We start from the raw sequence: 16,271 nt of genomic DNA on the forward strand, positions 1-16,271 counted from the left end.
CCCCCCCCCCGAAGACTCATTTCTTGATTCACAAACAACTGTCTTTTTGCAATGGCCTCACATTGCCGAAGGGCAAGGGAGTTCTGATGCCTGTTTTTGAGTACTGATGTCATTCACATCCTTATAATCTAATCACCCTCACAGTCCTCCCCTAATACAATCACATTGCAGATTAGGTTTCAACATAGGCATTTTAGGGACAGAAACATACAATCTGTAGCATACTCCAATGAGTATCAATGTTCTATAACATTGTTTTGGTGGGGGCTGAGGTCTGAACTCAAGGCCTAGTGCTTGCATGGCTTCCTTACTTAGCTGGGCACTTTTCTTCCTAGCCTGGCTTCAGACTATGATCTTCCAAATCTCAGCCTCCTGAATAGCTAGGGTTACAGATGTGAGCTACCAATGCTTCTGTAAGATGTATATAACTTTCTAGATGAGATCTCAGTTTAGTGCTTTTGGCTTTTATTTATATATTAGAGCAAGAATCTATTCATTGATTTGTTAATTATTTGAGATTCTATGAATTGCTTTGTCTTTCGCTTATTTTTTTTTGTTTTGTTAGAACAACTCAGCAAAATAAAATTCCAGTTTATTGTTGGACAACATTGTTTCACACATTCATCAAACAGGCCAAAAAACAAAAATAAACAGCAACTTCATAGACAAAAAAAGGAAAAAAAGAAACCTTTTTATCTTTGGCCTTTTTTTGTTTATTTTGTTATTTTTCTCTTCTTACTGATTTATAGACTTTTCCCAAGTTCTAATCTTTTGTCATATATGTGTGTGTTTCTATGTCTGTATATGTACACACACACACACACACACACACACACACCTGTAGTACAAATATATTCTTTCTTGTGGTTCAGAATTTCACACTTGTTATAGTACCTTTTAATGTACAAGAATGTTTTAATTTTAATATGATTGTATTTATCATTTTTCTTTATGACTTATATACTTATATATAAGAAATTTATCTTTATCCTAAAGTCATAGAGAATGTTTTTCTATACTGACTTCTAAACATTTAAAGTTTTGCCTGTCACATTTGTTGAATATAACACCTTGAACTGATGAATAGGATTTCAGTTTAATTTTTTTGAAGATATGGATATGTGATTATCTCAGCACTATTTATTAAGAAGTTCATCTTTCCATATGTAGTAGCTGCCTGTTAGCGTTATTAGTCATCTTAAGGAAACAGCTTTTGACTATGATTGCCTCCACTGTATGTTCTTTTCTTCAGCGATTTTCTGTCTTTGTTAATTTTGGGCTTAAGCTTCTTTATTGTATGTTTGTTTTCTCCTTCACTAATCTTTGTTCTTTTATTTATTCTTGCCTACTTTGAGAAACTTATTTGATTTCTTCTAACATTTTAAGTTGTATTTTGAATTCATTCTAAAATAGCTTATAAAGTTTCTTTGCAAATATTATTTTATCTGTGTTCTACAAGTTTTTTTGTTTTCTCTTTCCTTTTTAATTAATTTTTAAATCTTATACTATCATCTCTTCTTTTTGTCCATTACTTATTTGCAATTAATTTCTCACTTTTGCCATCTTTTTATATTGATTTCTGGCTTATTTATATTATAGGCAAATAGTACAATCTACTTGATGATCAATCAGTAACAGATTTTTTAGCTTGAGCAGTTGAGTGATATTTACTGCAATGGTGGGGAAGAGAAGCAAGAACACTGTTTTAGAGATATCATTTGTCATGTTTGCAAGGATCCTCATAGGTCAGGTAGACAGTTGGACTAGATCTCAATTTTTAGAGATGTTAGGCACATTTAACATTTTTGAATGACTTTCGCTAATGAGGAATAATTTTTATACAGTTGCAGAGGATCCTGCAAAGTCACTTACAGAGCTATCTCCAGATTTCGGACGTTCTTCACCACCACTGCAGCCACCTTCCATGAACTCCTCCTTATCTAGTGAGAACAGATTTCACTCTTTACCCTTCAGTCTGACGAAGATGCCCAACACCAATGGCAGTATTGGTCACAACCCGCTTTCTCTGTCAGTTCAGTCTGTGATGGGAGAGCTGAGCAGCATGCCTGTCCAGGAGAGCCCACCTGTGCCCAGCTCTTCTGGTAGCTCACATGGCCTCGAGGTGGGCTCGCTGGCTGAAGTGAGAGAGAACCCTCCTTTTTATGGTGTGATCCGTTGGATTGGGCAGCCACCAGGACTCAATGACGTGCTAGCTGGACTGGAACTGGTAATTTAACTTGACCTAACAATTGCAATTCTTTTTAATACGGGGTTTTGTATAGATCTTTACCTATTATATACCTTTGGGGAAACCATTATATTTGTAAAAAAAAGCCATTAGAAGAGAAAATTTTTATTACTTCCCTCGTTACTTCTGATTCAATTAATCTAAAGATTGGTTGATCTATGTTCAAGGAATAAAAATAATTTATGTTAAAGAGAATGTATTAAGGAAAGCAAATCTGTTAACAGTTAATCTCTTTGTTTCTCAGCCAGCTGACCAGAGAATGTCTAGTATATGCTCCAAAAGGAAATAACATTGAGGACTTCTTTCTGGACTAAGGAATTAATTTCTTTTTTTACCAATATTTTAATTTTAATTTTTTATGGGCCATATGGGATGTTCAGCAGGACCCAGGCCAAGTGAGATCCCTTCTCCATGCTTTCAGCATTGCCAACACAGACAGAAGAGCGAGCATGGCCAATTACATAATGACTTTTTAAATTAGCATTGTACAAGGTGGGGAGGTGATTAGTTGTGAATTCCACACATGAATACAAGGTAGTCTAGTCAGGCTTGTGGAATTAATTGTTTTAATTCAATAGCTCAGGGCTGAAGCACTAAGGAATCAACTTTTTCTTGATGTAGTTGCCATACGGGTATTGACAGGGAATCTAGTGAAAGGGTCAGCTTTGAGACACCTCAAACCTTTTAAGTGCTCTCCCTGTAAGGTATGGGGTAACGCAAATGGAAGCCTTTCTTTTACAGGAGGATGAAAGTGCAGGCTGTACAGATGGAACCTTCAGGGGCACTCGATATTTCACCTGTGCCCTGAAAAAGGCGCTGTTCGTGAAACTGAAGAGCTGCAGGCCTGACTCTAGGTTTGCGTCCCTGCAGCCTGTTTCCAATCAGATTGAACGCTGTAACTCTTTAGGTATTTGGATGCTTTCCATTTATTTCCAAGCTGGAATGACTTCATTCTGTTTTGTATTAAGTGATGGTGACAGTGTTTAAATGGTTTTTTTTTTTTTCCCAGTGCTCTTCAAGCTTCTAAGTTGGTATAGTTGCTTGGTTTATTATCTAGGTAATTGTGTGATAGGAGGAGCATTTTTTAAGTGTTGGTCAAGGAAAGTAGGACCTGAAAAATAGTGGGATTTATTTTTTTCTTTCTGTTGGTTACACACATTTAGTTTTGAGCAACACTGGAGGTAGAAATTGAAATGTGGCCATCTTTCTGGCACTGACATGCCCTTAGTGAGTGGTTTAAGTATACCAGTCAGCATGTCTTATCAGAAATCGTGCCCATCGGATTAGCTTTAGTTTGATGGATAGATGACAACTCTTTGTCATCACTTGTGATGGATGGCAGTTTCCTAGTTTTGTCTTTTCCCAGTTCTGGATAATAGGGGTGAAACATGAGGTTTAAGCAGATCTAAATAAGAAAAACTTGTACATGGAAAATATTTTTCTTAGTGTTGAAAGTATGGGACATTTTTTCTCTTTTTTGGACTTCAAAGTAAAATATTTTTTAACAGATACTTTTATACATGATACTCTAAAGTGCTTTTTAAATTATGGAGGAAGTGAGGTTGAAAATGAACAAAAGCATTTTTTACAAGTCTTGTTGAATAGCAAGTAATCAAAGGTCGGGGAACAAATACTGCATCAAAATAACAAAATATATTTAAAAATTAAGATATGAACAGACATATGGGAAAATATACTATAATAGCTTAAAACAGTTCATTTTTAAAAATCTTTTCAGCTTTTGGGGGATACTTAAGTGAAGTAGTAGAAGAAAATACTCCACCAAAAATGGAAAAAGAAGGGTTGGAGATAATGATTGGAAAGAAGAAGGGAATCCAGGGTCATTACAATTCTTGTTACTTAGACTCAACCTTATTCTGGTAAGTTCAAAAGTAATGCCATGGTAGGGCCATGGGACAGGGCCGTGTGTGTGTGTGTGTGTGTAACTAGAAGTCAAGAAAGGGAGACTCTACTCTCTAATTTGTTTCTTGGAAGCTATGGATGTTATAGCCTATTCCTGTATCCAAAAAAGTAATGTAAAAATAATGCAGTGAATAATGAGTGAATAGTACCTGATTGGGTGGCGCATGTTGAACAGATACACTGAAGGCATGCATCTGCAGTGAATAAGTGCAGTGTCTTGAGGCACATGTTAAGAAACATGATTTGTAATAAGCCAGTGGCTGAATTTGTACTGACTTTGTTTTATGTAATCATAGAAGTACTTTATTAATTTTTTTGCTAGTCCTGGGGCTTGAACTTAGTGCTTCGGCACTGTCCTGAGCCTCTCGATGCTCAAGGCTAGTGCTCTATCACTTGAACAACAGCCCTACTTCCAGCTTTTTCAGAGTAGTTTATTGGAGATAAATGTCTCACAGGTTTTTCTGCCCTGGCTGGCTTTGAAACATGATCCTCAGATCTCAGCCTCCTGAGTAGCTAAGATTACAGGTATGAGCCACTGGTGCCTGGCTTACAAAATATTTTTAATAGAATTACTGTTTCTCTCATATACGTAGGTTTTGCCAAAGAGGAACAGCTTAACATGGGAAGAATTATTAGGCTCTGAATCTTTAGGCCCTATGTACTGTTTAAGGTACGCTGCATGCAACCTATAAGCTGTGTGCAGCTATGTCATAAGAGTTAGGAAGTTAACATGGAATATCAGAATTTTAAAAGTAGACAAAGAAGAAAGATATTGGATCATTTTTTGATAAATATTTTGACAAGAATAATCCTCATAACAATAATTCAATATTCTTTAGTTTTTCTGATAAAAATAAATATTGCCCAAATATTGTTTTCTTTGATAACCAACAAATTTCTGGTTTTAGTCACACACGAGTAATTAAAAGAAAAACATAGGTCTTTTGTTAAATGGCCAAAAGGAGAGTGAGAAGTATTATACTGAGTTGTGTTTGACTTGAGAAATAAATTCCAAATTTCCTTTTGTGTTGCCAGATTTGTAGGCTTTCTTTCCATTTTTTTCCAGGTCTTTTTCTTAATATACTCTTGGCATGTTTTGATCCTTTAACACAGTCAATGCATAGTTTGTTTGCCTCCTTAATACTCATGATCTCCTTAAACTGGAGATCAGGGAAGTCAGTGAGCCCTTACAATTGACCCATAGGAATCTTCACAGAATCTGGCTACCTGTGTTCACAAAATCTATGATTTTTATGTTCTTTTTTTCTTTAAATTCTTCTTAGAATGTTTCTCAAAAAAGATTGTGTTTATAGCAAGAAGAAAACTATTGTTTTTATTTTACAGCTTATTTGCTTTTAGTTCTGTTCTGGACACTGTATTACTTAGACCCAAAGAAAAGAATGATGTAGAATATTATAGTGAAACTCAAGAGCTACTGAGGACAGAAATTGTTAATCCTCTGAGAATGTAAGTAGAAGATGCATATATGTTACCTTTGGATGAGGTTCTGCTTGCTGGTTTTGGTACAGTAATTAATTTGTGATCTGTATTCATGTAATAAGAAATGGGATAAGACAGGTGCTGGTGGCTCATTTCTATAATCCTAACTACTTAGAAGGCTGAAGTCTGAGGATCACATATCTAAGTCAGTGTGAGCAGAAAAGTCTGTGAAACTTTTATCTTTAAGTAACCAGCAAAAAGCTAGAAGTGAAGGTGTGGCTTAAGTGGTAAACACAAGCCTTGAGCAGAAAAGCTAAAGGATAGAGCCCAAACCATGAGTTCAAGCCCCATAATCAGCACAAAAAAAAGAAGGAAAATTGGTTATCTTGGTACAATACTGATTTATTTTAACCTTTGATCCTTGTGCTTATTTTACTTATATAATTTCTTTAATCTGATCTGTGTCTAAAACTTAAAACATAAAATATGAGTGGTTTAAATAATTGTAGAAGAGGATACTACAAGTTAGCAATGGCAGTATGTTTATATTATACTTGGGCTTTTGATCTTTTCAAATAGTTTGTTCCATCACCATTCCTTACAATAATTATGCTTATTTGTGAAATTGATGTAGTATAGCTTTTTAAACTAAATTTAATCTGAAAGAAAAGGCATAAGAGTTTTTATTTATAGACCCATGGTATTTGACACATACTAGAAACAATGAGATGTATTTAAGTAATAGTTTTTCTTTTTAAAGGAATTCATTTAGGTATACCTCTACCTCCTTTACCAAAGTGATTCTTTCTCCATTTCCTAGTTTACAAATTATAAATCTGTCTCTTTTTCGGGGTGGGAACACATGAAACCATTTTAATGGGTACAAGTACACTGACAGAGGTTATATAATAAGGAATATAGAGAACAAACTATAGAATGTAAAGTCCAGATTTAGAGAAATTTAAATTTTGTGACATACTTTTTGCATTTAACAATCAAAATATAGTTTGGCACAAGACTTTAACCAAAAAAAACACCACAGAATACTAGAATACAATGTATATTCTGAGTGACCTCTACTATGTCATATGACTAGGAAAGTAAAATAAAAAGAATAAATTACCTACTCTTCTATTTTCCTTCTGTAATGAATTCCACCATCAGCTTACCTTTTAAAGTAATTATAATTGTTGATTTTCACATTATCATTTTGTCTTTTGCAAACTTGTAAACAATCTGTCCCCCTCCCAGGACTTTCTCTCTCAAAATTGTACATTCAGTTTTATAAAGTGACATTTGCTAAGCAAATTTTAAAAATATAATAAAGCATTTATAATATCTTAAATATTATATTGTCTGCTTATTATAGTATATTATTTTTAGGGAATATGATATTGTCATCTGGTGTTTTTGTCTTATATCCTTAATTTTTCAAACCTCAATAAGAAACATATAATTGCATTCTTGGAAATAATTGTCTAGTCTATGGATTTATGTCATCTTAGAGTTGTGTAAGAAATGTGTGATTATTAAGAGGTATTATATAGTATACTATAAGTGCCAATGTCACTTAAATTAAGTTTTTATCAATGCAGATATGGATATGTGTGTGCTACAAAAATTATGAAACTGAGGAAAATACTTGAAAAAGTTGAGGCTGCATCAGGATTTACCTCTGAAGAAAAAGGTGGCCATCTTACTTTATAATGTATCACTAAAAATAACTTGAGTGCAGATTACTTAGTTATATGCTAAATTATTAGCTGAAATTTATATTTCATTTTAAATAAGAACTTTTTGAGGGGCTGAGATACAGCTCAATGGTATCATGCTTCCCCAGTATGTAAGAGACCCTGGGTTTTATCCCTAGCACCACAGAGCAAATTAACAAATAAGATTTTTTTCAATCTGATGTAAGAATTGTTACCTATTGTGTAATTCTTCCTTTCATCTAAAAGTATATGGTGATGTGGATTAAGGACCCTCTTAAGGAGCCAGCTGGTTCCATAACATTAGATAAATTAATAAGCAGTTCTTTCCTTTCTATCCAGCATTGATATATTCTGAGTTACTTTCTCTTTCTCTGGTGAAGGAAGGGTGCATTGAGTTAGCAATGCTTTCCCATTTACTTTATCCCTGTTGTCCGAGGGAGTTCTCAAATGAAAGAATAAGGTTATGTTTATAGTTGATATTTTAATCTATACATAGCTAACGGCTTCAGTTCCTAGTCAGGTGCAATAGCTCACTCCAACCATCCTAGATCCTAGTTCACTGTTCCAGGCCTGGGCAAAGAGCAAGGCCATGTCTCAAAAATTAGCAGAGCAAAGAGGGCTGGAACTATGGCTCCAGCGGTAGAGGTCTAGCCTAGCAAGTACAAATCCCTGAGTTCATAGCCAGTACTTTAAAAAAAAGAAATTCAGCTTTTGACTTGGAACTGGTTAGCAGTGTACTGTAACCAGTTGTAATGTTTAGAAATTTGCTAATTGTTTAAACATTAGGGAAAAGTGTATCATAATTCATATTTTATTCTATTCAATCTAAAATACTTCAAATAGAAAGTTTTTCTATAAGTGAAGGACTTTACTCTCAAATACTCTCAAACTATTCTTTTAGTTGAAATACAATTGAAAGAATTAAATTGAATTTAGACGTATAAACAAAGATTGGAATTACATTAAGATTTTGCCTATGACTAACTTGATTTTTTTTTAATTTTCTGCTAGATCCTGAAGAATTCCTAAACATCCTGTTTCATCATATTTTAAGGGTTGAACCATTGTTAAAAATAAGGTAACTTTCAGGCTGGGAAGGTGGCTCAGTGGTAGAGTGCTTGCCTTGCATGCATGAGGCCCTGGATTCGATTCCTGAGCATCACATAAGCAGAAAAAGCTGGAAGTGGTGCTGTGACTCAAATGGTAGAGCACTAGCCTTGAGCTGAAGAGCTCAGAGATAGCGCCCAAGCCCAGAGTTCAGGCCCCATGACCCACAAAAAGTAAATAAATAAATAAGGTAACTTTTAAAAAGGTTATAGAAGGATTTGAAAATCAGTCACTCTCATTTCCACTATAACTTTTCAATAGGATGATTTCCTTACTGTTTATTTCGTTTTCTATTTGTTTAGGACTCTTAATTATGCTATGCAAGTATAAATGCAAATTAATGTTAATAATTATCTTCTTCATAGTACCGTGTTTAACTTAAAGAACAAGCCCAATGTAGCTGTAGAAAGGAATGTTATTGCAATTCATTTTTAATGAAACTATGTGAATATTTCTACTAATGAACCTTTTAGGAGAATCTAATTCATGCCTAATCCAGCTCTGTGAAAGCGTTAAACTTTTGACCACCTGTTAATGAAAGAATTAAGTTAGCTTTAGATTACATCTCTTGCTCTCAGTTTTGTTACTTGGCCTTTTTCTTCCCCATGTTACATTTGAGGTGTTCCAACATTACTGAGATGGCCTCAGTGATGTAGCTGCGTATATTGAGTGTTTGCAGTTCAACTGGTGAACCTTTCTCCCTTGTAGTCTTGTTTCCTCTGTTGACCATCTTAGTAAGGTACTCCTTGCTTCTCTTAAAGCCAGTCATTGACAAGTTCTTGTTCTTACCTCTCTGTGTAGGTGAAAGGTTAAAAGCATCTTTGTACACTTTTAGGCACATGGAAGAAAGAAATAAACTTACAGTTCATGAAAGTAAAATCAGTTTTACTGAGATTTTATTGAGATAGATGTTTTCAAAGGATTTATGCAAGCTGAAAGGTGACTTGATTAATCGTGTTTTAGGAAGTTTAAAAAAATGTAAAAATATTAATGTTTTACAAAATAATTTGCACAGAAGCAGAATCTTTACTTGTTTTTTATTTTGGGTCTTACAGAAAGTAATTTTAGAATTCTCTACAAAATGAAGTAGGTGAAAATATTGAAGAATTCTTTTATCTAAAAATAAGTTTCATTATAGTTTGTTTTTGTAAAATAATAGACATTAAAACAGTGTGTACTATGGGTATAAAATTAGAACTATTAATACAACTGAATAGAAAGTAGCACAGTAGTTCAATATTATAGTATTCAGTTTTCAAACACAAATGGGAAAGGAAAGGTATATATATATTTTGTACATATAATAGGACATCTAGCCATCAACTGGGGAGAGAAAGAATTTTGGCTTTTATCTTTCAAAGGAATAATGCTTCAAAGAGTTATTTTTATATTTAGTTTTTTTTCATAGTCTAGCATACCTGAAAGATGTCAACCTCCCAGTATTAACACAATTTGAAAACTGTAGTGATTCTCAAGAGAGCTTGTCAGGGTCAGACACTGCTCCATCTGAAGGCCTTGTGAGCTTGGGAAGGATCCTAGAGGGCTCTTACACACCTGAGAGGTCCACTGTCCACTCTACCCCTAAACAACATCTTATATTATTGTATCTGAAGATTATAAAAAGTATTTTAAATTAGTCTGCTTCTGTCAAGGGTCATTTCCCCCCTGTACTTGTCTTTGTTGGTAACCCAGCAAGAGTCAGCTTCCAGAACAAGTTGGAGGATGAGTACCTTAAAAATGAGATTTAATCAAATGATACAAAAGAATTGGTCAACAAATAAACAGCAAAAATAGAATTTCCACAAATAGGGAAGTGCCCCAGTACTGGGAGGAAGAAAAGCTGAGTGGAGCCCAGGGGTAATGTGTAGGACAACCCAAGAAAAAGCAGATGGGAGAAGTGGAAGGTAGATTCCAGCCAGAGCTCCTGAAGGAAGAGCAGTACTGAGACTTTCAGAAGTTTGACAGACTTAAGTTCTAAGAATAAAAATGTACTGAATTCTTTAAGAACTAGGACTAAATTACCATTCACAGACGTATTACAAGATGTACTTTAGTAAGATAAACTGAAATTAGAATAAAGAAGTGGGATGTAAGAAACAAGGAAGAGTCAAGAAATTGGTAAACGTGGGTAAATTAGACCTTCACATTTAAAACAATAACAGCGATGGTAATAGTGACTAATTGTGTATATAGCTTCAAAAACAAAATGACACTAATGTCATAGCCACTTATCAAAGGAGGCTGGTAGCTGGGAACAGACAAAAAATGGATAACACTGGAATCAAGAAGCAAAGACAGGGAATTTTCCAATTGTGTGACTTGTGTCTCTCATTACAGAACATTACAGAGACTCTTCCTTGGACATGTCATATCTATATTGTATTCAATCCCAGGTAACTCAGATGTATGAAGGACTTCAGTGGCCACCCATTATGGTCTGACAACAGACCATAATGGGTGAGCTGGAAACCTATAATCCTAGCTACTTGGGACACTGAAATCAAGTGAATCACAGTTTTAGGCCAACCTGGAAAAAAATGGTTCACAAGATCCCATCTCAACAGAAAAAAAAATTAATATATAAGTTACCTGTGTTTCTTTCTGCATGCTCTTAGATCGGCAGGTCAAAAGGTGCAAGATTGTTACTTCTATCAAATTTTTATGGAGAAAAATGAGAAAGTTGGAGTTCCTACAATTCAGCAGTTACTAGAATGGTCTTTTATCAACAGTAACCTGAAATTTGCAGAGGTTCGTGTTACTGTTTTGTTTGCTTTGCAATGCTGGGATGAAACCAGGGCATTTGCACTGTACTGAAATAAGTGCCTTCCACTGGGCCTCATTTCCGCCTTCCCTGGGTTTTACCTGGAAGTGGGGAGGGGTCTTAGGCTCCTGGTAGACTCAGTGACTTGACTTGAACCAAGAACAGTTTGAAGCATGCACTGTTAAGGAAACAAAATTTTAGGAGCTATTGTCCAAAAAGAAATGTACTCCTTAGCTGACTCGTAACTGTAACCCCTCTGTACATCACCAATATAATAACAATAAAACTTTTAAAAAGGAAAAAGAAAGCAAAGTTTTAAAATTGTGCAGTGTTTCACCTTTGTCCTCATTACAGAAAATGCCTTAGATTTAAGATTGAGCTCTTTTGAATTTTAGGTGCCAAAGAAAACATCAACCTAATTTCCAACTTGAAAATGTTTAAGTAGTTTAACACAAGAGAAAGATTTATGTTTTTGTCATTTTACCCAGGCACGTTACATTAATTAAATACTTTCATTAACTAATGCAATATATTAAAAGAGAATGTTTCAGTGTGTTCACAAAAAAAATAAAATAATAAAAAAAATAAAAGAGAAATGTTTACTTTCTCTCTTTGTTAAAGAGACAAAATGTCAATAAATTCATTCTTTATTGGTTTGTTAATGAGCAAGCCATTTGGATTAATTTTCTTTCTTTACTGTCTAAGCATCCATAGGACTTTAGTAGTTCATGCTTGTGGTTTATTTTTACTATGGGATGTTTTAGTACAACCTCAGCAGCCATATTCACTTATTTGTTTATTTATAGGAATAGCATCCTCTAAAGAATGGTTTCTGTGTAATATTTTAAAAAACTAATTTTCCAGAACGTTTCTTAAAAATAAACCCACAATAAGCAGACAGCATAGTCATGGTGTTGTGCTGTTGTGGGGTTATTGCTGCGTGCAATGGCCTGGTCCTGGTGTGTATCCATTCACAGGACGGAAGACTTCCTTGAGTATGTGCGCATTGCATTTTATAGGCTCCTGGCATTATGTGAAAGTCAGTGCTTGCTTAACAGCCGTGGCTATTCCAGTTTCATAGAGAAGCATTTTTTTCAGCACTTTGATTTCTAAAAATGTGTATCTTTGTTTCTAGGCACCATCATGTCTGATTATTCAGATGCCTCGGTTTGGAAAAGACTTCAAACTATTCAAAAAAATTTTTCCTTCCTTGGAATTAAATATAACAGATTTACTTGAAGACAGTAAGTACAAGACTTTTGCTTGTATTGTTTGCTTTTTAGAAATTAATTGGTCATTCTTCTTGTTTTTGGAGGTTTTAATGTTGGGCTTCCCACTTGCTGGGCAGGTGCTACTGAGCCATACCTCCAGCTAGTCTTTCTCATTTTTACTTTAGATATAATACTTTTATTAGGCAATTTGATATTAAACCAGTAATTTTAGTTTGGGGATTTCATTTTGAAAAAAGAATCAAAGATTAAGTATTGTAATCTTATGTGATTAAGAAATTAGAAACAACCCAAATGTTAATGAGAGGGAAGTAGTTGAACAAATTTATATATCCATATAATAAAACTATTACCATTTTTAAAAATCCTATTTTTGAAGACCAATGTGTATGGAGATGACCATGATGCAATATTAAGTGAGAAGGTTAGTCCATTCTACAGGAGGAGCTTAATACAGATGTGTCTGTGTAAACACATATGCACACATAGTGAATATTCAGATGTAACTTTATTAGAGGGAATCCATAATATTGACAGTTGTTACCTCTTTTTACTAAAATTGTACATGCTTTCAGTTTTCTTCTCATGTTAGAATTTTCATCAATGGAAATTTTATAATCAGAGGGAAAAAACACTCTAGAATATGTTGTCAAAAATTGGGGGCTGGAAATGTGGCTTAATACAGTTTAGGAGAAGGATGGGAGAGTGTTTCTGAAGCCTGGAGTATTATCTTTCTAGAGCATAACTTTTTAATGGAAGAATGCATTTCTTAAAGGCCCCTCCCCGCCTCCTCTTTCCCGCCTCAGCTCCCAGGCAGTGCAGGATCTGTGGAGGGCTTGCAATGTACGAGTGTAGAGAATGCTACGATGACCCCGACATCTCGGCTGGAAAGATCAAGCAGTTCTGTAAGACCTGCAACACTCAAGTGAGTCTTCCTTCACCACTGGATGTAGAACAATAAGTCATTCATAGGTCAACACAGGTTTTAGGTTGTAAAAAGTTTGTAAAATCATAGCTAACTTCAAAACCCATAATAAAATGGTATCATCTCTGCCTCTTCTATCTAGTGACATGACAGACATTTGTGACGTCCTTGCTTGCTATTTGGAAGAGATCTGTGGAGTCCATCCACTTAAAATGCTGCATTTATGCATGGTCTTCTCTTTGTGGTCCATTTCAGGTCCACCTTCATCCTAAGAGGCTGAACCACAAATACAACCCGGTGTCCCTTCCCAAAGATTTGCCTGACTGGGACTGGAGACACAGCTGCATTCCCTGCCAGAAGATGGAATTGTTTGCTGTTCTCTGCATAGAAACAAGCCACTATGTTGCGTTTGTGAAGTATGGGAAGGATGACTCTGCCTGGCTCTTCTTTGACAGCATGGCTGATCGGGATGGTAACTAAAATCCTTCTTCTACAGACTACAGCCTGTCTGTTTGCAGTGGCTTAATTCACAGTAGGATAGCTTGTTCTGAGTAATAAAATACTTTGTCAGAAAATCCTTTCAGGAATATATGTAGTGACAGAGACTTAACTTTTTGTAATTCATGAACAACCCTGATACCTAAACTAAAAAGTTATATTGTTTTGATAACCTGATATGCATATGATAGTTAAAATGAAGAAGTATAATGTTCTTAGGCCTGAAACAGTTTACCTTCTACTTCTTTTTATTTTTGTGTAAACTATAGTAGCCAAACTGAGCACCTTGCATACTAAGCTATCTGGGAGCTCATTGATCTTTCTACTGAAATCCTAGGTTTCTGTTATTTAAGTAAGCTGAGGTTTAATGTGTCTGGTATTTAATGCAGTATTTCTGATATGATAATTATGTTTTCTATGCTAAACTATGAGCTAAGAGCAGAAGTAAGTGTCCTCTTTGGAAAAGTAAGCCCTGTTTCTTCCTGAATTGGGTGGTGAACTGAACCTTCCAGATCATTTTATTTTTCTTTTTGGCTGTTTTGGGGTTCAAACTCAAGGCCTCACTCTCATTCAACTTGCTTGCTTCTTGGTTGTCACTCTACCATTTGAGCCCAGATTTTTGCTGGTTATTTTGGAGATGAGTCTCATAGATTTTTCTACCCAGAGTGGCTTTGAACTGCAGTCTGGCAGATCTCAGCCCCCTGAGTGGCTAGGATTACAGGCATGAGATGCTGGCACCCAGCTTCTAGGTCATTTTCTAGCAGTCTTCGGCATTGTTTTGTACATAAGTGCTAGAGGCTCAAGGATTCAGGAATGAAAATACTGCTTGCCCTGCCTGTCTGAGTTTGTAGAACAGGGCCAACCCCGAACAAAGTTGGAAATATGGTATCTATTCCTTTTCCTATACCCCATTTTCCCTTTTGCTACTCTAATCCCTAGTCCCCAAGGCTTTCTGGTGTGGCACTCTAATCATTTCAGGCACCCCCAGCAGTAGCTTCTTTTTTTATTAAATATATATTTTTATTTTAATGATACTGTACAGAGGGGTTACGGTTACATGAGTAAGGTAATGAGTACATTTCCTGTTGAGCATTGTTACCCCCTCCTTTGTTTTTCCCCTCTTGACCGAGGTGTAACTAAGCTCTAGGCCAAAGAGTTCTTAACCTTTCTATTTCTTCTTTTTTGTAGGTGGTCAGAATGGCTTCAACATTCCTCAAGTGACACCTTGTCCGGAAGTGGGAGAATACTTGAAGATGTCTCCAGAGGATCTGCACTCATTGGACTCCAGAAGAATCCAAGGCTGTGCCCGCAGACTGCTCTGTGATGCTTATATGTGCATGTACCAGAGCCCAACAATGAGCTTGTACAAGTAATTGGGCTCTTCCAGAGCAGGGCACAGCCTGAGCGCAGAATTGCAGTGTGCATTGGCCTTCAGTTGGTGGTTCTGTCCAGCGTCCATTGCCGGCAATGGGCGTTGGGCATCTTGGTGGTGATGGCTCTCAGCAAAGGATTCCTGTGTTTCAAAAAGTTACTTTTGTGTTCCCAAAGTATTTAATAAGAAGCATTTTGCACTCTAGAAAGAATGTTTATGTTGGTTTTTTAAAAAGTCTAAATGAAGTTATTAATACCTGAAGCTTTAAGTTAAGTGCATTGATCATATATTTTTGGAAGCATAAAATTTTAATTGTGACAGTTTCAAACCTCTTTTAGTCCATTGAGAATGTAAATAAATATTTCTTCTTTATGGACCAATGCTATGAAATCATTTTTCCATTGTAACAGTTGCCTTGAGGAAGAAACAATTTGATTTTATTAAGAATCTCCTTTGAGTCCAGTTGTTAAAGGTGTACTTGAGTGAGTTTAATTGTTAATTCTTCCCTATATAGTGCTGATTTCCTGCATGTCCACAATTTGATGAGCTTCTGTGTTTCTACAACAGTGGTCAGAAAATACTGAAATTCCCTTAATGGTGGTGTTCTCTGTGTGTTCTGATTTTGAGATAAATGAGTGATTTTGTTGTAAAATGTCCATTTTTCAATGTAATTTTCTTAGAGGATTAGGGTACTCAGCATCTGAAGCTGTCTGGTCATAGCAGTAACTGTCACGACACAAGGGTGTTGTTTTTAAGGGGCTGTAATTATTTTGTGAAATAGAAAATAATAAATTTTATGAAAGGATTGTAGTGATCAGTAAATAATACATTCTTATAAAAATATACAGTTCATGTAAAACAAATTTGGCACAGAGAATTACTTATGCTTTCTTAAAGGGATATGTTAGATATTTAAACCTCCTATTTTAAATAAATAAGAGGTTTATTTTAAACAGGACTGTAATTTTCAGCTCCATCAATCTCACTAAACACTCGCTAAACTCAGCTTGGTTTCAGCTAAGATAATGACAGTTATACCTCAGATTGTTATTGGCA

At 35.4% G+C, this 16,271-nt stretch overlaps 1 protein-coding gene across 3 annotated transcripts in view; it reads left to right on the forward strand.

The window, feature by feature from the left end:
• The window catches only part of Cyld (cylindromatosis (turban tumor syndrome)), a 55,711-nt gene extending 39,691 nt beyond the window's left edge, over nt 1-16,020 (forward strand). For 2 of the 3 annotated variants that reach the window (XM_013027948.1, XM_013027950.1), the window contains 11 exons: nt 1,845-2,227; nt 2,990-3,155; nt 3,987-4,128; nt 5,516-5,638; nt 7,207-7,298; nt 8,335-8,401; nt 11,046-11,178; nt 12,327-12,435; nt 13,227-13,345; nt 13,601-13,817; nt 15,032-16,020. In XM_013027948.1, coding sequence (XP_012883402.1) covers nt 1,845-2,227; nt 2,990-3,155; nt 3,987-4,128; nt 5,516-5,638; nt 7,207-7,298; nt 8,335-8,401; nt 11,046-11,178; nt 12,327-12,435; nt 13,227-13,345; nt 13,601-13,817; nt 15,032-15,216 — 1,736 coding nt within the window. In that variant the 3' untranslated portion in view covers nt 15,217-16,020. The remainder of the gene's footprint in view (nt 1-1,844; nt 2,228-2,989; nt 3,156-3,986; nt 4,129-5,515; nt 5,639-7,206; nt 7,299-8,334; nt 8,402-11,045; nt 11,179-12,326; nt 12,436-13,226; nt 13,346-13,600; nt 13,818-15,031) is intronic. The other variant, XM_013027949.1, reaches the window with a different exon arrangement.
• The last annotated feature ends 251 nt before the right edge of the window (nt 16,021-16,271 follow it).

The sequence above is a fragment of the Dipodomys ordii genome, unplaced genomic scaffold (genome assembly GCF_000151885.1).
Source record: "Dipodomys ordii isolate 6190 unplaced genomic scaffold, Dord_2.0 Scaffold106, whole genome shotgun sequence".
In the NCBI taxonomy this organism is placed as follows: Eukaryota; Metazoa; Chordata; class Mammalia; order Rodentia; family Heteromyidae; genus Dipodomys; species Dipodomys ordii.